Raw genomic sequence first — 21,327 nt, 5'->3', positions numbered from 1 at the left:
CTTCGCTCCGCCCTTCAATATTCCTTGTGAATTTAGAAACCTTGTGGGGAAAAAATCCAAAGATTCGCTGCACTCCTCATCTGCGACCTGTCAGACGACATCGGATTCTGAGTCTGTGACCTTATTCAACACCCAGTGAAGAAAAACGCCATTGCTGCCCCACCCTGTCAATACCCTGTGAGACTGTGTCTGTCTCAGTCAGACCACCTCTTATTTCTCCAATTTTGAGACAGGCCCAGTCAATGTAATCTCTCTGAGGACACTACCGCACCCCCCAAATCAATCTCTGAAACTTCTCCTCATTCCCTTCATCCCACAGGCTGACTCCAGGAGGGAGACCAGACCTGTGTACAGTGTTCCATGTACGCTCTCACCAGGACCCCATATACCTTCAGAGGAGATCTTTATTCTTCTATTCAAACCTTCCTTCCCATTCAATGCTCTTCATTTAATATCAAACTCAAACAGTGAACAGACACAACACAGCCTCAGCCATGAATTTAAAGGGCAGGTTTGCAACAGTTTGAGCTTCATACCGGGGGCTACGGAGCAAGTAGTGTGTCACAAAGGGAGGAATGTGAGAGTGATGTATGTCTGAGCCCAGCTGTGTGTGTTTGTGTGTGACAGAAGGCTCACTGATCCTCGGGCTGTTCCCAGGATGCTCTGGAAATAGACAGCGATTGCTGCTGGAAGATCATCAACTCGGGGAAAGACGCCCGAAACTTGTTGGCCTGCCATCACATCGAGATGTCTGGAGAGCAGCGGTTCCCAACCTGAGATCCACGGTTACTGGTATTGGTCCTTGGCATTAAAAAAAGTTTGCGAAGCCCAGTCGTACAGGAATGCTGCCTACTGACACATTCCAGACGACAGGGACACCATTGGAACTACAGGGGTCCTCTACACTGGACAGGGAGAGGCCGGGTTGGCTGAGGAAGCCTCACAGTTATGGTAGTAGTGAACCACCCCAGGGGGCACATGGCTTCTCCTTTCATCTCAGGACTTCAATCGTCTTCCAGGGGAATGTCCTTCCGACCGCATGGATGAGGCCTTTGGAGATTCAGCTGACGTTTTTGTCGCACTGGAATTTTACAAGATGGGGTTGCCAGCCATACGGCCAACCGTCCTCCGCTCGTAGCCGGGCTTAGACAGTCCATGGATGCGTTTTCGTATCTGTTGTCTCTTTAATGTGTGTTTGATCCCACACTCAACATAGAAAAGGCCAGAATTTCCACTGAACACATCCAGCAAAACCACTTTGATTCCCTGAGCAAACACGAGGAAATCTGCAGATGCTGAAATTCAAGCAACACACACAAAATCCTGGTGGAACACAGCAGGCCAGGCAGCATCTATAGGAAGAAGAACTGTCGACGTTTCGGGCCGAGACATTTCGTCAAGACTAACCGAAAGGAAAGATATTAAGAGATTTGAAAGTAGGAGGGGGAGGCGGAAATGCGAAATGATAGGAGAAGACCGGAGGGGGTGGGATGAAGCTAAGAGCTGGAAAGGTGATTGGCCACAGGGATACAGAGCTGGGGAAGGGAAAGGATCATGGGACGGGAGGCTTCGGCAGAACGAAAGGGGAAGGGAGCACCGGAAAGAGATGGAGAACAGGCAGTGATGGGGAGAGGGAGAGAGAAAAAAAAAGACGAACAACTAAATATGTCAGGGATGGGGTAAGAAGGGGAGAAGGGGCATTAACAGAAATGAGAGAAGTCAATGGTCATGCCATCAGGTTGGAGGCTACCCATGTGTTGTTCCTCCAACCTGAATGCGGCTTCATCTTGACAGTAGAGGAGTCCATGGATAGACATATCAGAATGGGAATGGGACGTGGAATTAAAATGTGTGGCCACTGGGAGATCTGCTTTCTCTGGTGGGCAGAGCGTAGGTGTTCAGCGAAACGGTCTCCCAGTCTGCGTCGGGTCTCAGCAATATATAAAAGGCCACACCGGGAAGACCGGACACAGTATACCACACCAGCTGTCCTGACGAAGGGTCTCGGCCCGAAACGTCGACAGTGCTTCTCCCTACAGATGCTGCCTGGCCTGCTGTGTTCCACCAGCATTGTGTGTGTGTTGTGTGATTCCCCGAGTCTGCAGCGCGCGTAGTGGACAATCGCGGTACTGCAGGGGATCAGCAGCTCCCCGAAAGTGAAAGCATTCTGAATCAGGAAGTGCTGGAGTTAACATGGCTTCGAAAGGAGAGACCGAAAGTTGGACCGAGGAGGTAATTTGTCCCGTCTGCCTGGATTTCTTCACCGATCCGATTATACTGGAGTGTGGACACAACTTCTGTCGCTCTTGTATCACACAGTATTGGGAAAGGGAGGAGAGAAACTCCTGCCCGGAATGTAGAGAGGAGTTTGCTGACCGCACCCTCAGGGTGAATCGGGCCTTAGCAAATCTGACACAGAAAGTTCGGAATCTAAGCCTGAATCTGAAAGGGAAGGAAAGTAAACGTCACTGCGAGGAACATGAGGAAGAACTGAAGCTGTTTTGTGAAACAGACAAGACACTGATCTGTATGATCTGTGCAGTGGCGGAGGAACACCGAGAGCACCGCTTCCGGCCGATTAAAGAAGCTGTTAAAAAATACATGGTAAAAACTAACGTTAGTTCAATACTTCACACATTTCCTTTGTCCTACATAGCATCACACGAGACTCCATAACCAACACATCAATCTTTGCAACTTTCACCGACACCTGCAAGCGGGACAAGTGCTACACCTGACTCCTAACCTCCTCCCTCGTCACCATTGAGGGCCGCAAACAGCTCAGTTCCTCCCGTTTCTTCCATGGTCGATTGTCTTCTCGTATTAGATTCCTTCTTCTCCAGCTCTTTACCTCTTCCACCTGTCCCCTCTCAGCTTCTCACTTCATCAGCCTCCCCCACGTTCCCCCTCACGTTGTCTCACCCGTCACCTGTCAGCTGGTTCTTGTCCCCAACCTTTTTATTCTGGCTTCTGTCCATTCCTTCCCAGTGCTAATGAACGGTCTCATCCCGAAACACCGGCTGTTTATTTCCCCTGAATAGATGCTGCCTGACTCACTGAGTTCCTCCGGCATTTTGTGTGATAATCGGGTTTGATCACCTGTTTCTTTTGAAGCATCTTTGTCTCAATTTCCTTCACTCTCTGACTTCCAGGATCAGCTAAAATTTTCCTTAGACTCTCTCACAAAAAAGGAATCAGACTTCCAGGAAAAGGAGCAGCAACAGAAAGAGAAGATTTCCGGAGTTCAGGTGAGGCTTCCTGAGCGGAATTTCTGATATTACTGTCGAGTTTTGCTCCATTTAATGCAGAACAGCCGAGTATCGCAGCTCCAGTGACCTGGGTTCGATCCTGACCTCTGGTGCTGTCTGTGTGGAGTTTGCATGCTCTCCCTGTGACCACGAGAGATTCCGACACATCCCAAGGACATGCCGGATGAATGGCTTATTACCGTTAACCCTGAAAAGGTGGGGAAGGTGTGTGTGAATCAGATGGGAGTTTATGTGTCAATAAGTGAGAGTAGGTTTCAGGAAAACGTGAGGGAGTGGTGTTGACAGGAATGCTCTCAGAATTAGCATGGACTCCAATAGACCGAACTGAACGACAAAAGGAAACAGAGCACAGCAATGCAGTATATTAATCTTCACCTTTCATTCAACAGGAACAGTCACACAGCCTTCAGTCCCACATCACATCCCAGTTTGCTGAACTGCGCCAGATTATCACTGAGAAAGAGCAGAGCTTACTCAGGGATCTCAGGGAAGAGGAGAAGAGGATTCTCAACCCAATGGAGAAAAATCTTCTGGCTCTTCAAGAGAATATAAGGATTATTCAGGAGGAAATCACAAAGTTAAAGGAACAGATGGATCAAAAAGACAGTGTGATATTTCTCAAGGTGAGGAATTATATTTCAATTTGTTTCTGTCAAAGGGCACTGAATGAACAGTGGTATATTTGAAATAAACACAGCACAGCGGCCAATTCTAACAAATCAATTGCCGCTGCTGGCGACCTTACACAAGTTGTTATACCTGCATGATGCGCCCTCCCATCACTCCAATAATGACATTTCAAAATGTCCAAGATACGCTTTCAGTCCTTCATTAAAAAAACACAATCTTGAAGCAATGAAGCTTCAGGGTAATTCATTGTAAAGTAAGCTGCAACACAGCGGTCAAGAACAGAATGACATCCGCACGTCCCCAGCTCAAAACTGCCCAGAACAAAGTACAGATACGTAACTTTTTTCCTTCAGTTTTACCACGTCCCCACTCAGGTGACGAGTTACCATAATAAACACGTAACACAGAATACAATGCAGACAGAAAACAGACGTGTTGCTCCTACACACAGCATTTACAAATGGCAGCAAACTGTTTCTCACCAGACCATTGATGCATCTATTCAGGGTTGTTATTGTCTTATAATAATAAGATTATTAAGGGTTTGGACACGCTGAAGGCAGGAAGCATGTTCCCGCTGATGGGTGAGTCCAGAACTAGAGGCCACAGTTTAAGAATAAGGGGTAGGCCATTTAGAACAGAGATGCAGAAAACTTTTTCACCCAGAGAGTGGTGGATATGTGGAATGCTCTGCCCCAGAAGGCAGTGGAGGCTAAGTCTCTGGATGCATTCAAGGGAGAGTTAGATAGAGCTCATATAGATCGTGGGGTCAAGGGATTTGGGGAGAGGGCAGGAACAGGGTACTGATTGTGTATGATCAGCCATGATCACAGTGAATGGCTGTGCTGGCTAGAAGGGCCGAATGGCCTACTCCTGCACCAATTGTCTATTGTCCCAAAACTCAGCTTCCACAACTTCTGTACATCCCAGGACAGAATGCAAACTCTCTGAAATTATTTACTCCGGTCATAACACAGAGCTGCTGACTGTTTCCTTAATTACCGCATTAAATATCCTCTGAAACTCCCATTAACACCCGGTTCCAGTCACAGGCTGTGAGTGTGTCTGGTGCGGAGGGTGTGAGGGTCTCTCTGTCAATCACTGAGAACAAAGAATTTGACCCACACGTTAGACTTATCCTCCATATCCGGTTTCCATCAGATTATAGAAACTTTCACTGTCTCTTTATTTTTTGGATATATTTCGCATGGGATTATATCCCATTCTCTATCATAAACAGGCCATTAGGTCCATCTTCTATCAGTTTCCCTGCTTCACAAGCCCCCTGCCACCTACTCACCACACCCAGCAACAGTGCCCCGAACTCCCTGGTCCCTCACGTGTTTATCCAGCCTCCCCATTACAGTCACTCTGCTGTTCCATTTCATCCACTCCTGTGGCAGCAAGTTTCACATCCTCCTCTCTAAATTTCTTTTGGAATTTGTTAAAATCCATCTGGAATTACATCTCCCCACGAGTCTCCCCATAAATAGAGGTACTTCCTCCACCCCCACACAATCACATACATCACTGATCTTAAATTCCTCCATCCTATCACACTGACGTCATATCCAGATGATAATGCACAGCCTGTCCTGTCTTCCCTGTAAGTTTCTTCCTCTCAGTAATGGTCTGACATTCAGAAACTTTCCCTGTCATTTACCCCATGGTTCTGTATTGTCCGTGTGTCTGAGTGATTGTGGGAGTGGGAATTTTCAACACTTTGTAATGATTTGGATGAAATTCAGGATGTGGACAGTAAGTCCAAGTCTAATCAGATTTGTGTTTTATTTATTTCAGGAGGAAGCTCGTCGGAACAGAAGGTAGGACAGGCTCTTTACTGAAACACTGAATGGATTTGAAAATAGTTCAGAATAGCAATTTATAACCAGCAGTTTAATATTTACAGGATTAATGACGATGTCCAGGAATTGTCAGTGACAGATGAGACCCTACCGGTTGAAAAATTCGATCACCTCTATTTGTTGAACACAGTGCTGAGAGAAACGCTTGATGCTATTAATCGAGGTAAAACTTACAAAGATTCATTTCTCCTTGTTTATGAAGATCAATTTAGTTCCAATTTGAGGCAAAGATTGTCTGTAATACTGGGCTGAAGGGGAACTGAAGTTTATTCCACATCAACCCCACTGACTGGGAGGCATCACTGTCACATGGTCAGCTGGAGATGTCCGACCCCTGGACACACCAGCACAGGGTCACAATACAATCAATACACGGGACTGGCGGATGAACCACTGTGTTCCAATCCCAGGCGAATGCACTAACACACCAGTGCATAAGTTTGGATCCAACCAGAGGAACTGGTGTTGTGATGTTGTTGTGACCATCACGGAATCATGGTTGTAGTTGGGATCTGAATGTCCAAGGTTACACAATGTATTGGTGGTATAGGAAGGTCGGGTGAGGGGGTGGTGTGGCTCTGCTGGTAAATCAGTAGCAAGATGTGAAATAGGATTGGAAGATGTTGAATCTTGTGGGTTGAGGTAAGGAACTGCAAAAGTAAAAATGACACTGACACCAGTCATATACAGGCCTCCCAACAGTCAGTGGGTTGGCACCCACAGATTACAACTGGAAATAGAAAAGGCTGATGAAAAGGACATTGTTATGATAATCATGGGAAATTTAAACATGCAGGGCAATTGGGAAAATCAGGTTGGTAAAGGATCTCAAGAGAGTGAGTTTGTTGAATGCAATGTGATGGCTTTCTAGAGCAGTTTGTCGTTGAGCCTACTCGGGGAACAGCTCTACTGGATTGGGTGTTATGTATCGAACCAGAGGTGAGTAGTGAAAAGAAACCTTAGGAGGCAGAGCTCACAACATGACCGAGTTCAACTTGAAATCTGATAAGGAGACAGTAAAGCCTGACATTGTAGTATTTCAGAGGAGTAAAAGAAATTACAGTGGTCTGAGAGAGGAGTTGGCCAAAGCAAATTGGAAGGAGATGCTGCCAGGGATGAGAGCAGAGCAGAAATGGTGTCAGTTTCTGGGAAAATGAGGATAGATGTACTCCAAAAATAAATAAATACTCAAATGGCGAAATAGTACAACCATGGCTGACAAGGGAAGAAAAGTTAATGTAAAGGCAAAGGAGAGGGCATACAACTAAACAAAAATTATTCGGAAGGGAGAGGATTGGGAAGCTTTTAAATATCTACAGAGGGGAACTAAAAGGATGATTGGGTGGGAAAAAATAAACAAGAAATTGATTTGAATTGAACTGGCCTGGTTGAAGAAGCTGTCCCGGAGCCTGTTGCTCCCGGCTTTTATGCTGCGGTACCGTATCCCGGATGGTAGCAACTGGTACAGGTTGTGGTTGGGGTGACTCTGGTATCCAATGATCCTTCAGGCCCTTTTTACACACCTATCTTTGGAAAACAAGATAGCAAACAATATCAAATTGTTTTTCAAGTATTGTAAAAAAAATAAAACAGAGATGAGAGTGGATATAGGACAGCTAGAAAATGAGGCTGGATGCATAATAACAGAGGATAAAGAGATGGCAGATAAGCCAAATATTTTGCACCAGTATTCACCATGGAAGACACCAGCACTGTGCCCGGTGTTGAAGAGTGCGAGGGAAGAGAAGTGAGTGCAGTTACTGTTACAAGGGAGAAGCTGCTCAAAAAGCTGAAAGCCCTAAAGGTACATAAGTCACCCAGACCAGATGAACTGCACCCCAGTGTTCTGAAAGAGGTTGCAGTAGAAATTATGGAGGCATTCCAAATGATCTTTCAAAATCATTGGACCCTGGCATGGTGCCAGAGGACTGGAAAATGGCAAATGTCACTTGACTCTTTAAGTAAGGAGGAAGGCAGCAGAAAGGAAATTATTGACCAGTTTGCCTCACCTCTGTGGTTGGGAAGAAATTGGAGTCAGTTGTTAAGTCTGAGGCTATGGAATACTTGGTGACCCTGGACAAGATAGGACAAGTCAGCATGGCTTCGTTAGGGAATATCCTGCCTGACAAACCTGTTGGGATTCTTTGAGGAGATTACAAGCAGGATCGATAAAGGGGAAGCAGTGGATGTTGTATATTTGGAATCTCGGAAGGCCTTTGACAAAGTGCCACGCATGAAGGTGGTAACCAGGTTAAGAGGCCATGGTATTACAGAAAAGTTACAGGCATGGTTGGAACATTGGCTGATTGGTAGGAAGCAGTGAATGAAAGTAAAGGGATCCTTTTCTGGTTGGCTGCCAGTGAGTCGTGTTCCACAGGGGTCAGTGTTAGGACACCTTCATTTTATGCTGTATATCAAGATTTAGCTGATGGAATAGACAATAAGATGTAGGAGCAGAAATAGGCCATTCGGCCCATTGAGTTTGCTCCAATATTCAGTCATGGGAAGACCCAATTCTTCCAGACATCCCCACTCCCCTGCTTTCACCCCATACCATTTGATGCCCTGGCTAAATGAGAACCGGTACATCTCTGCCTTAAATATGCCTTGGCCTCCACAGCCACATGTCGCAACAAATTCCACAGATTCTCCACACACACTGACTAAAGTAATTTCTCCACATCTCAGTTCTAAAAGGACGTCCTTCAATCATGAAGTCACACCCTCTTGTCCTAGAGTAGATGGCTTTGTTTCCAGGTTTTGCAGATGATACGAAGATTGGCGGAGGGGCCGGTAGTGTTGAGGAAACAGTTAGGCTGGACAAGGACATGGATGAGGAGAATGGGAAAGAAATTGGCAAATTATATACAATGTTGGAAAATACATGGTCCTGCACTTTGGTCGTAGAAATAATGTGCAGATTTTTTTTTCAAATGGGGAGAAAATCAAAAAATCTGAGACGAAATTGGACTTAGCAGTCATTCTGCAGAACTCTCTAAAGGTTAACTTGAAGGTAGAGTCACTGGTGAGGAAGGCAAATCCAATGTTAGCATTGAATTCAATCGGTTCAAATAGCATTCAGTTCAAGAGCAGGGATGTGATGCTGAGGATTTATAAGGCACTGGTGAAGACTCACCTTGAGTATTGTGAACAATTTTGGGCTCCTCGTCTAAGAAAAGATGTGCTGGCATTGCAGAAGGTTCATTTCATAAGGATGATTCCAGGAATGAAAGGGTTATCATACGAGGAAAGTTTGATAGCTCTGTGTCTGTACTCGCTGGAATTTAGAAAGATGAGGGGGAATCTCATTGGAACCTTTCAAATGTTGAAAGTCCTAGAAACCTTTCGAATGTTGAAAGTCCTAGACAGAGTAGATGTGGAAAGGATGTTTCCCATGGTGGTGGAGTTTAGGACAAGAGGGCACAGCCTCAAGACAGAGGGGGAATCTATTTAAAACATGTGGAGAAATTTGTGCCAGCAGCTGTTGAATTTGTGGAACCTGTTGGGTGTATTTAAGGCAGAGCTTGATAGGTTCTAGATTGGACACAGCATCAAAGGTTACGGGGAGAAGACCAGGTAGTGGGGCTGAGGAGGGAAAAAATGATCAGCAATTATTGAATGGCGGAGCAGACTCGATAGGAAAATGGCCTAATTCTGCTCCTATGTCTCATGGTGATCAGACCACTACATTGAAGCATTGTGAGAATGAGCTCGGACACACCAACAAGCATTGACATGGGTCAAGATTTCATCTCGGGAGAAGCACACACAGCATAACCGGCCTGGCAAAGCTCCCTCACACACACACACAGGAAGGATTGGCAGATTGTAGTCAGAGCCTCAGCAATGTACGTTGTTATTTCCCTCAGTAACCTGGAAACCAGACTCTTCAGAGACAGTCATTTATTGATTTAAACAACTCAATCACGTGTGACACATTGTCAACACACACCAGACTTGTGATGACACACTGTAACATAAAAACTTCTTCAATGTGCATACTCTCCTTCAATGTGTATACACTCCACACGGATATTTACCATAATCAACACACACACACACGCGCGCGCGCGATATACTATCAGAGTGTGACACACAGCCACAGAAATAGGCATAAATTCCCATTTAGGATTGAAATCTGCCGTCCTTACCCAGTCTGTCTGTTCTGTGGCACTGAGCTGCCATCTGACGTGACGTCACATCAACACTTCACAGACAGACTCCGGGGTGAGATTCCTCAGGAGGATGATCTGGGAGGGTTTGATGGATGTTGAACTCACAGCCCACTTCATCAATCTGCAAGACTAAGATGTCTTCTTGAGCCTGTCCCATTTGTGTGTGTTTGCCCCCCCCCCCATCCCTCTAACCATTTCCCATCTGTGTATTTATTTTAAAATATGTTATTTTTTACCTGTTTCGACAGCGTCTGAGGGCAAATTCCGTTCACCAACCTCCCTCTCTCTGAGAATGTTACCCAATTTCCCATCTCACTTTCAATCGGAGGCCTTTGGTTCTGTACTCCCATTTCTTGGAAAAAGAACGTTATTTAAGCTCCTTAGAATTATTTACCTTGATAAGGGGTCACACCTGAACATCCTACACTACAGCTGAATAGCCCACGCTTACTCACTCTTTGCTTTTAACCCAAGCCCCCAGTCCTGGTAACATCCTCCTGAAGCCTCCTGTCCAGTGTAATGACATCGTCCCCATATTCGGGAACCGGAAATGCAGACAATGCTCCAAGTGTGGTCTATCATCGACATCAAAGGCCTTGCTGAATTTCATGTGGACAGTGTGGAATAGGCTGATGAATACACGACTGAAGGTGGTTTTTTAGATTGGGACAAGAAGGGCGGCGTGGGAGCTAAATTCTGAAGGAAGGCAGTGTAAAAAAAAAACTTTGCGTACTAGAACGGCGAGACTGCGCAGGACAGCACGGAGAGTTTAAAAAGATGACCACCCTATACAGCGGGCAGCGGAGTGGGTGGCAGCAGAGTGTAGGGCTTTGGCTCAACGGGCTCAGGCGGTAACGGGAAGAGCCGAGAGCGAGGAACCGACTCTTTTTCTCCCCTTGGCAAATCGGCCTGGACGGACGGGGGAACAGCAGGGCACATTAGCTAACGGTTTAAAAAGTTCATGTGCTTGGTGAAGTAAGTGGGTGAGTAGACCTATCTTTCTTTGTTTCATTCCTGTAGAATTAGGTAGCATGTCTGCAGGGTTAGTGCTTTGTTCAGGGTGTCAGATGTGGGAATCCTGGGAGACCTCCAGCCTCCCTGATAGCCACATCTGCACCAGGTGAACCGAGATTCAGCTCCTCGGAGACCGTGTTAGGGATCTGGAGCAGCAGCTTGATGACCTACTGCTTATTAGAGAAAACAAAGAGGTGATAGACAGGAGCTACAGGGAGGTAGTCATCCCTAGCCTACAGGGGTCAGAAAACTGGGTGACTGTCAGGAGAGGGAAGGGAAATGCCAGGGTAGTGGAGAGCACCACTGTGTCTGCCCCCCTCAGCAACAAGTATATCGTTTTGGATGCTGTTGAGGTGGATGACCTGACAGGGGACGGCCACGGTGAGCGGGTCTCTGGCACTGAGCCTGGCGCTGTTGTGCAGGAGGGAAGGAGGGAGAAGAGGAATGCGGTAGTCATAGGGGATTCCATAGTCAGGGTAACAGACAGGAGATTCTGTGAGCCTGATAGAGATACCCGCATGGTGGGCTGCCTCCCAGGTGCCAGGGTACGGGATGTCTCGGATTGGGTCCAGAATATCCTGAAGGGAGAGGGCGAGCAGCCAGCTGTCTTGGTACATGATGGTAACAATGACATAGAGAGGAAAAGGGAGGAGGTCCTGAAGAGAGATTTCTGGGAGTTAAGAATGAAGCTGAGAAGCAGGACCTCCAGGGTAGTAATCTCAGGATTGCTACCTGTGCCATGTGCTAGCGAGGGCAAGAATAGTAGGATCAGGCTGATGAATGTGTGGCTGAGAGACTGGTGCAGGGGGCAGGGCTTCAGATTCTTGGATCATTGGGATCTCTTTTGGGGGAAGTATTAACTGTTCAAAAAGGATGGGTTACACCTGAACCCGAAGGGGATATATATCATAGCAGAAATGTTTAATAGAGCTGTTAGGGAGGGTTTAAACTAATTTGGCAGGGGGATGGGAAAGAGGTGACATAGGATTGGAAGGTGCAGAATCTTTATGGGTTGAGCTAAGAAATCGCAGGGGTAAAAGGACCCTGATGGCAGTTATCTACCGGCCTCCTAACAGCTGCAGCGATGTGGACTACAAATTACAACAGGAAATAGAAAAGGCTTGCCAGAGGGGCAGTGTTATGATAATTGAGAGGATTTTAACATGCGAGTGGATTGGGAAAATCAGGTCGACACTGGATCTCAAGAGAGAGAATTTGTAGAATGTCTACGAGATGCTATTTCAGAACAGCTTGTTGTTGAGCCCACTAGGGGATCAGAGGTACTGGATTGGATATTGTGTAATGACCCAGAGGTGATTAGAGAGATTGAGGTGAAGGAACTGTTAGGTGACAGTGATCTTAACATGATTGACTTCACTGTGAAATTTGAGAAAGAGAAGCAGAAATCTGATGTGTCAGTATTTCAGTGGAGTAAAGGAAATTCCAGTGGCCGAGAGAGGAACTGGCCAAATTTGACTGGGAAGGGACACTAGCGGGAGGACAGCAGAGCAGCAGTGGCTGGAGTTTATGCGAGAAGTGAGGAATATGCAAGACAGATATATTCCAAAAAAGAAGAAATTTTCGAATGGAAAAAGATGCAACCGTGGCTGACAAGAGAAGTGAAAGCCAAAGTAAAAGCAAAGGAGAGGGAATTCAAGGAAGCAAAAATTACTGGGAAGACAGAGTATTGGAAAGTTTTTAAAAGCTTACAAAAGGAAACTAAGAAGGCCATTAAGAGGGAAAAGATGAACTATGAAAGAAAGCTAGCAAATAATATCAAAGAAGATACCAAAAGCTTTTTCAAGTATATAAAGAGTAAAAAACCGGTGAGAGTGGATATAGGACTGATAGAAAATGATGCTGGAGAAATTGTAATGGGAGATAAGGAGATGGCTGAGGAACTGAACGAGTATTTTCATCAGTCCTCACTGAGGAAGATATCAGCAGTATACCGGACACTCAAGGGTGTCAGGGAAGAGAAGTGTGCGCAGTCACAATTACGACAGAGAAAGTACTCAGGAAGCTGGATAGTCTCAGGGTAGATAAATCTCCAGGACCAGATGGAATTCACCCTTGTGTTTTGAAGGAAGTAGCTGTGGAGATCGCGGAGGCATTAGCAATGATCTTTCAAAAGTCAATAGATTCTGACATGGTTCCGGAGGAGTGGAAGATTGTAAATGCCACTCTGGTATTTAAGAAAGGGGCAAGGAAGCAAAAAGTGAATTATAGACCTGTTAGCTTGACATCGGTGGGAGTCAATTGTCAAGAATGAGGTTACGGAGTACCTGGAGGCATATGACAAGATAGGCCAAACTCAGCATGGTTGCCTTAAAGGAAAATCCTGCCTGACAAACCCATTGAAATCTCTTGAGGAGATTACAAGTAGGCTGGACAAGGGAGATGCAGTGGATGTTGTGTATTTGGATTTTCAGAAGGCCTTTGACAAGGTGCCACACATGAGGTTGCTCAACAAGATAAGAGCCCATGGAATTACGGGAAAGTTACATCTGTCGATAGAGCGTTGGCTGATTGGGAGGAAACAGAGAGTGGGAATAAAGGATCCCATTCTGGTTGTCTGCCGGTTAAAAGTGGTGTTCCAGAGGGGTCCGTGTTGGGGCCACTTCTTTTTACGTTGTATATCAACGATTTGGATTATGGAAAAGATGGCTTTGTGGCTAAGTTTGCTGATGATACAAAGGTAGGTGGAAACTCCCCCACCTGAGGAAACAGAGAGTCTGCAGAGAGACTTGGATAGATTTGGAGAATGGTCAAAGAAGTGGCAAATGAAATACAATGTTGAAAAGTGTATGGTTATTATTTAAGTGGAGAGAGAATTCAAAGTTCTGAGATGCAACGGGACTTGAGGGTGCTCGTGCAGGATACCCTTAAGGTTAGTCTCCAGGTTGAGTCGGTGGTGAAGAAGGTTGACATTCATTTCTAGAGGAATAAAATATAAGAGCAGGGATGTGATGTTGAGGCTCTATAAGGCAGTGGTAAGACCTCACTTGGAATACTGTGTGCAGTTTTGGGCTCCTTATTTAAGAAAGGATGTTCTGACATTGGAGAGGGTTCAGAGCAGATTCACCAGAATGATTCCGGGAATGAGAGGGTTAACATCTGAGGAACATTTGATCACTCTTGGACTGAACTCCGTGCAGTTTAGAAGAATGAGGAGGAACCTCACAGAAACATGTCGAATGTTAAAAGGCATGGACAGAGTGGATGTGGCAAAGTTGTTTCCCATGGTGGGGGAGTCTAGTACGAGAGAGCATGACTTAAGGATTGAAGGGCGCCCACTCAGAACGGAGATGCAAAGAAATTTTTTTAGCTAGAGGGTGGTGAATCTGTAAATTTGTTGCGGCAGTGGAGTCCAGGTCATTGGGTGTATTTAAGGCAGAGATTGATAAGTATCTGAGTAGCCAGGGCATCAAAGGTCATGGTGAGAGGGTGGGGGAGTGGCACTAAATGGGAGAATGGATCAGCTTATGATAAAATGGCGGAGCAGATTCGAAGGGCCGAAGGGCCGGCTTCTGCTGCTTTGTCTTATGGTCTTATTTGAATGCACCAGTATACGGAATAGGGATCTTGTAGTACAGGTAGAGTTTGACAGGTACAAACTTAGGCAGGTACGACTTTGATCGAAGGAATAAAGGCATAGACAATTCTGTAAACAGGGCGAAATTCAAAAATCAGAGGTGCAAACGGACATGGGTGTCCTTGTGCAGGATTCCCTGAAGGTTAACTTGCAGTTTGTGTCAGTGGTAAGATTGGCAAACTCAATGTTTGCTTTCATTTCGAGAGGATTAGAGTACAAGAGCAAGGATGTAATTCTGAGGATTTATAAGGCATTGGTCAGACCACACTTGGAGTACTGTGAGCAGTTTTGGGTCCCTTCCATCGGAAATCATGTGCTGGCATTGGAGGGGGTGCAGATGATTCACCAGAATAATTCCGGGAATGAAAGAGTTAACATATGAGGAGTGTTTGATGGTTCTGGGCCTGTACCGGAGTTTAGAAGAATGGCTGATTTATCATCCCTCTCAACCCTATTCTCCAGTCTCCTCCCCATAACTTTTGAGACTCTGGCCAATCAAGAAGTTTACTTATTAACTCCTGCATTAAAAATCAAACAGGAGAAAATCTGCAGATGCTGGTAATTCAGGCTACACAGGTCCTGATGAAGGGTCTCGCCAGATCTCTCTGACACCTGTCTGGAGAGAGTTGATGTTGGGAGGATGTGGGTGGGTCGGGAACGGTGAGCACAGCCTCCGACTATAGGGATGTCCATTTAGGACAGAGATGCGGAGGAATTCCTTTATCCACAGGATAGGGAATCTGCCACAGGCAGCGGTGGGGGCCAAATAATTGAATATATTTAAAGCAGAGTAACACAAACAAATTGTTGGGGGAACAGCAGGCCGGGTAGTTTCTATGGAAAAGAGTAAACAGTCGACGGTTCAGACTGAAACACTTCATCCAGACCTGTGTTGCTTAAGGGTTCCTGTAAATTCATCCCCTGTCCTAATGAGGGGCTGCGGGGGATGGGGCTCTGGGAAAGGGGACAAAGTCATCCTGATCTGCCATCTTTGCCCCCTCTAGCTTCTCATTACGTCTACACACACAGATCACCCACAGGGTTTCCACCCCACCCCCTCCTGGTTCAATCTGCCATTCATCTCTCCCCTACCGGTTCCCATCATCACCTCCTTTACTGTTTCAAACCATCACACTGCCCCACTTCCCACTCACAAATGAAAGTGAACATTGTATGACGGGCCTGTTCCTGTGCTGTACTGTTCTATGTTCTCTTTTCCCAGTTTCGGAGAATGAGAGGAGATCTCATGGAAACACAAAATTCTTTCAGGGGTCAACAGGCAGGAGTGAGCGAGGATGTTTCCCCTGTTCAGCGGAAAACCCTTGTGGAGACATCTGCTTTTGTCGAATCAAAGGTTCGTGTCGGCCACCCGACCGCGCCTGAGATCTCCACCACCCCCCGATCCCCGGGTCCCACTGCCCGAGTCTCCCCCCGATCCCCGGGACCCCGCTGTCCGAGTCTCACCCAGATACCCGGGGCCCCGCTGTCCGAGTCTCCCCCGATCCCCGGGGCCCCGCTGTCCGAGTCTCCCCCCGATCCCCGGGACCCCGCTGTCCGAGTCTCCCCCCCGATCCCCGGGACCCCGCTGTCCGAGTCTCCCCCCGATCCCCGGGACCCCGCTGTCCGAGTCTCCCCCCGATACCCGGGGCCCCGCTGTCCGAGTCTCCCCCCGATCCCCGGGACCCCGCTGTCCGAGTCTCCCCCCGATACCCGGGGCCGCTCTGTCCGAGTCTCCCCCCCATCACGGGGCCGCGCTGTCCGAGTCTCCCCCCCGATCCCCGGGGCCGCGCTGACCGAGTCTCCCCCCGATCCCCGGGGCCGCGCTGTCCGAGTCTCCCCCCCGATCCCCGGGGCCGCGCTGACCGAGTCTCCCCCGATCCCCGGGGCCGCGCTGACCGAGTCTCCCCCGATCCCCGGGGCCGCGCTGTCCGAGTCTCCCCCCGATCCCCGGGGCCGCTCTGTCCGAGTCTCCCCCCCATCACGGGGCCGCGCTGTCCGAGTCTCCCCCCCGATCCCCGGGGCCGCGCTGACCGAGTCTCCCCCCGATCCCCGGGGCCGCGCTGTCCGAGTCTCCCCCCGATCCCCGGGACCGCGCTGTCCGAGTCTCCCCCCGATCCCAGGGGCCCCGCTGCCCGAGTCTCCCCCCGATCCCCGGGGCCCCGCTGCCCGAGTCTCCCCCCGATCCCCGGGGCCGCGCCGTCCGAGTCTCCCCCCGATCCCCGTGGCCCCGCTGTCCGAGTCTCCCCCCGATCCCCGGGGCCGCGCTGTCCGAGTCTCCCCCCGATCCCCGGGGCCGCGCTGTCCGAGTCTCCCCGCGATCCCCGGGGCCCCGCTGCCCGAGTCTCCCCCCGATCCCCGGGGCCGCGCCGTCCGAGTCTCCCCCCGATCCCCGGGGCCGCGCTGTCCGAGTCTCCCCCCGATCCCCGGGACCCCGCTGTCCGAGTCTCCCCCCGATCCCCGGGGCCGCGCTGTCCGAGTCTCCCCCCGATCCCCGGGGCCGCGCCGTCCGAGTCTCCCCCCGATCCCCGGGGCCGCGCTGTCCGAGTCTCCCCCCGATCCCCGGGGCCGCGCCGTCCGAGTCTCCCCCCGATCCCCGGTCCCCGCTGTCCGAGTCTCCCCCCGATCTCCGGGGCCGCGCTGTCCGAGTCTCCCCCCGATCCCCGGGGCCGTGCTGTCCGAGTCTCCCCCCGATCACCGGGGCCCCGCTGACCGAGTCTACCCCCCCCGATCCCCGGGGCCGCGCTGTCCGATTCTCCCCCCCGATCCCCGGGGCCGCGCTGTCCGAGTCTCCCCCCGATCCCCGGGGCCGCGCTGTCCGAGTCTCCCCCCGATCCCCGGGGCCGCGCTGTCCGAGTCTCCCCCCGATCCCCAGGGCCGTGCTGTCCGAGTCTCCCCCCGATCCCCGGGGCCGCGCTGTCCGAGTCTCCCCCCAATCCCCGGGGCCGCGCTGTCCGAGTCTCCCCCCAATCCCCGGGGCCGTGCTGTCCGAGTTTCCCCCCGATCCCCGGGGCCGCGCTGTCCGAGTCTCCCCCCGATCCCCGGGGCCGCGCTGTCCGAGTCTCCCCCCGATCCCCGGGGCCGCGCTGCCCGAGTCTCCCCCCGATCCCCGGGGCCGCGCTGTCCGAGTCCGCCCCCCGATCCCCGGGGCCGCGCAGTCCGAGTCTCCCCCCGATCCCCGGGGTCGCGCTGTCCGAGTCTCCGCCCCGATCCCCGGGGCCGCGCTGTCCGAGTCTCCCCCGGATCCCCGGGGCCCCGCTGTCCGAGTGTCCCCCCCGATCCCCGGGGCCGCGCTGTCCGAGTCTCCCCCGGATCCCCGGGGCCCCGCTGTCCGAGTGTCCCCCCCGATCCCCGGGACCCCGCTGTCCGAGTCTCCCCCCGATCCCCGGGGCCGCGCTGTCCGCGTCTCCCCCCCCCCCCCCCCGATCCCCGGGGCCCCGCTGTCCGAGTGTCCCCCCCGATCCCCGGGGCCGCGCCGTCCGAGTCTCCCCCCGATCCCCGGGGCCGCGCCGTCCGAGTCTCCCCCCCGATCACCGGGGCCGCGCTGTCCGAGTCTCCCCCCCGATCCCCGGGGCCGCGCTGTCCGAGTCCGCCCCCCGATCCCCGGGGCCGCGCTGTCCGAGTCTCCCCCCGATCCCCGGGGCCCCGCTGTCCGAGTCTCCCCCGATCCCCGGGGTCTCTCTAATTCTCTGCTTCTCCCCCCGTTCCCCGGGGCCGCGCTGTCCGAGTCTCCCCCCGATCCCCGGGGCCGCGCTGTCCGAGTCTCCCCCCCCCCCCGATCCCCGGGGCCGCGCTGTCCGAGTCTCCCCCCGATCCCCGGGGCCGCGCTGTCCGAGTCTCCCCCCGATCCCCGGGGCCCCGCTGTCCGAGTCTCCCCCGATCCCCGGGGTCTCTCTAATTCTCTGCTTCTCCCCCCCGATCCCCGGGGCCGCGCCGTCCGAGTCTCCCCCCGATCCCCGGGGCCGCGCCGTCCGAGTCTCCCCCCCGATCACCGGGGCCGCGCTGTCCGAGTCTCCCCCCCGATCCCCGGGGCCGCGCTGTCCGAGTCCGCCCCCCGATCCCCGGGGCCGCGCTGTCCGAGTCTCCCCCCGATCCCCGGGGCCCCGCTGTCCGAGTCTCCCCCGATCCCCGGGGTCTCTCTAATTCTCTGCTTCTCCCCCCGTTCCCCGGGGCCGCGCTGTCCGAGTCTCCCCCCGATCCCCGGGGCCGCGCTGTCCGAGTCTCCCCCCGATCCCCGGGGTCTCTCTAATTCTCTGCTTCTCCCCCCCGATCCCCGGGGCCGCGCTGTCCGAGTCTCCCCCCGATCCCCGGGGCCGCGCTGTCCGAGTCTCCCCCCGATCCCCGGGGCCGCGCTGCCCGAGTCTCCCCCCGATCCCCGGGGACTCTCTAATTCTCTGCTTCTCCCCCCAGTCTCTGTCACTCTGGATGTGGAAACGGCGCATCCGGATCTCGAGATGTCTGAGGATCTGAAGAGTGTGAGACGGACCTGGACCTGGAGGGATCTCCCTGACACCGGGAAGAGATTCACAGACTGGATTTGTGTGCTGGGATCTGAGGGATTCACATCGGGGAGACATTACTGGGAGGTGGAGGTGACGGGGAATCGGGGCTGGTTTCTGGGAGTCGCCGCAGAATCTGTGGAGAGGAAGAGACGGGTCAGACTGAGTCCGGAGACCGGATTCTGGGTCATCGGGCGGGATGGTGACGTGTTACATCGGGATTGTGACGTGGACCGTTATCTCCCCTCCCCCGAGACCCGTCTCGCTGCCGGTCCCATCCCCGGGAGGGTGGGAGTTTATCTCAGTTACGAGTCCGGGACAGTTTCATTTTACAAAGCGGAGACCAAGTCCCATCTCCACACCTTCACTGGGAATAAATTCACGGGGAAACTTTATCCTCTCTTCCGGACCTTGGGTGGAAACCAGTGGCTGAGAATCTGCTCCGGTTCCGCTCCGGGTCTGTAAACGGGTCGGGTCCCGGGACCGGCGTCAGGAGTAAAGTCCCTGTAAATATAAATGTGCGGAGAGTGCAGCTAAATACGTGGCTAAGGGGATGGTGCAGGAGGGAGGGCTTCATGTTTCTGGACAATTGGGCTTTGTTCCCGGGAAGTTGGGGCCTGTTCAGACGGGACGGTTTGCCCCTAAACTGGGCGGGGGGGGGGGGGAATAAAATTCTTGCGGGTAGATTTGCCAGTGCTGCTCCGGGGAATTTAATCTAGATTTGCAGAGGGAGGGGAACCAGAGTGTTAGAGCAGATAGTGAGGTGCAGGAGGATAAGGAACATGAGAGGACTGCATGTATAAACGGAAATGAAAAAAAAGCGGATGATATACATATTCTCAGGTACATCTATTTCAATGCACGGAGTATTGTCGGTAAAACAGATGAGTTCAGGGCTTGGGTTGACACGTGGGATAACGTCATTACTGCTATTAGTGAGGGGCAGAACTGGCAGCTCAATGTTCTGGTAAAATTGGAGAACGGCCAATTTTGTGGAAATGAAAAAGGATCCAGGAAGAGTGGATTGGGATAAGTTTTTTTTCTGGCAAGGATGTGTTCAGTAAGGTCACAGGCATAAGAAATTAAATAGAGATTGGGTTGGAAATGTTATAGCAACTTCATTTAATTCAAAATCGAGAGGAGTTGCAATTTCGGTTAATAAATCTTTACCAATTAAAATACAAAATGTAATAATTGATTCTGTGGAGAGATATGTGATTATACATTGTCAAATTTTTTCAGAATTATGGACTTTTATGAACATTTATGCACCAAATGAAAATGATGCAAAATTCATACAAGAAGATTTTTTGAACTTGGCTGACGCAAATTATAAAATATTAATAAGTAGAGATTTTAATTTTTGTTTAGATCCAGTTTTGGATAGGTCAACTAAAGTTGTTACAAAATTAAAAGTAATAAAACTAACTTTATCATTAATGGAAGATTTAAACCTGATTGATATATGGAGAAAAATTAATCCAAGAGAAAGAGATTATTCATTTTATTCAAATAGACATAAAACTTAGATGGAGATTTAATACAATTTTATTAAAACGTCAAGATTTTTGTGATTTTATGAAAAAACAGATTCAATTTTTTTTGGATACAAATTTACATTCAATTGAGGATAAAATTGTATTATAGGAAGCGATGAAAGCATATTTTAAGGGGTCAGATTGTAAGTTATACATCTAAAATTAAGAAGGAAAATTGGGAAAAGATATCATAAAGTTAGAAAAAGAATCTCAATGATATATGACAGAAGAAAAATAAAGACAACTTGTTAATAAAAAAACTACAATATAATACACTCCAGACATATCGTACAGAAAAAGTAATTATGAGAACTAAACAGAAATATTATGAATTAGTTGAAAGATCACATAAAATTCTTGCTTGGCAGTTGAAAACAGAACAGGCTTTTAAAACAATAAATGCAATTAGAACAAGTGTAAATAAGGTTGCTGATAAACCTTTAGAAATTAATGAAACTTTATTTTTTTTTATACTGAACTATATCAATCAGAATCACAAAATAAGATTACTGAGATAGATAAATTTTTTATCACAAATAACCCTTCCAAAATTTAATTTGGAAGAACAGAAAGGATTAGATATGCCCTTTACATTAAAAGAGGTTGAAGAAGCTTTAGGATCACTTCAGAGTAATAAATCCCCAGAAGAAAATGGTTTTCCTCCTGAATTTTATAAAAAAATTTAAAGATATATTAATTCCTCCCTTTATGGAATTAATATACCAAGTGGAAAGAATGCATAAAC

The 21,327-nt window shown here is 49.7% G+C and overlaps 1 protein-coding gene across 1 annotated transcript; it reads left to right on the top strand.

Annotated features, from left to right (window-relative positions):
- Positions 1–1,440: 1,440 nt before the first annotated feature.
- Positions 1,441–19,562, top strand: LOC132385795 (zinc-binding protein A33-like). The gene is made up of 7 exons (XM_059958016.1): positions 1,441–2,604; positions 3,153–3,248; positions 3,659–3,892; positions 5,700–5,722; positions 5,809–5,927; positions 15,771–15,902; positions 18,956–19,562. Exons 1-7 carry the CDS (start codon positions 2,194–2,196, stop codon positions 19,507–19,509), a joined length of 1,569 nt encoding a protein of 522 aa, XP_059813999.1. The 5' UTR covers positions 1,441–2,193; the 3' UTR covers positions 19,510–19,562.
- The last annotated feature ends 1,765 nt before the right edge of the window (positions 19,563–21,327 follow it).

Source organism: Hypanus sabinus, assembly GCF_030144855.1.
Source record: "Hypanus sabinus isolate sHypSab1 chromosome X2 unlocalized genomic scaffold, sHypSab1.hap1 SUPER_X2_unloc_22, whole genome shotgun sequence".
NCBI classification, from domain to species: domain Eukaryota; kingdom Metazoa; phylum Chordata; class Chondrichthyes; order Myliobatiformes; family Dasyatidae; genus Hypanus; species Hypanus sabinus.
Note: the sequence above shows the minus strand (reverse complement) of the source record. Positions and strands in the feature narration are given on the sequence as shown.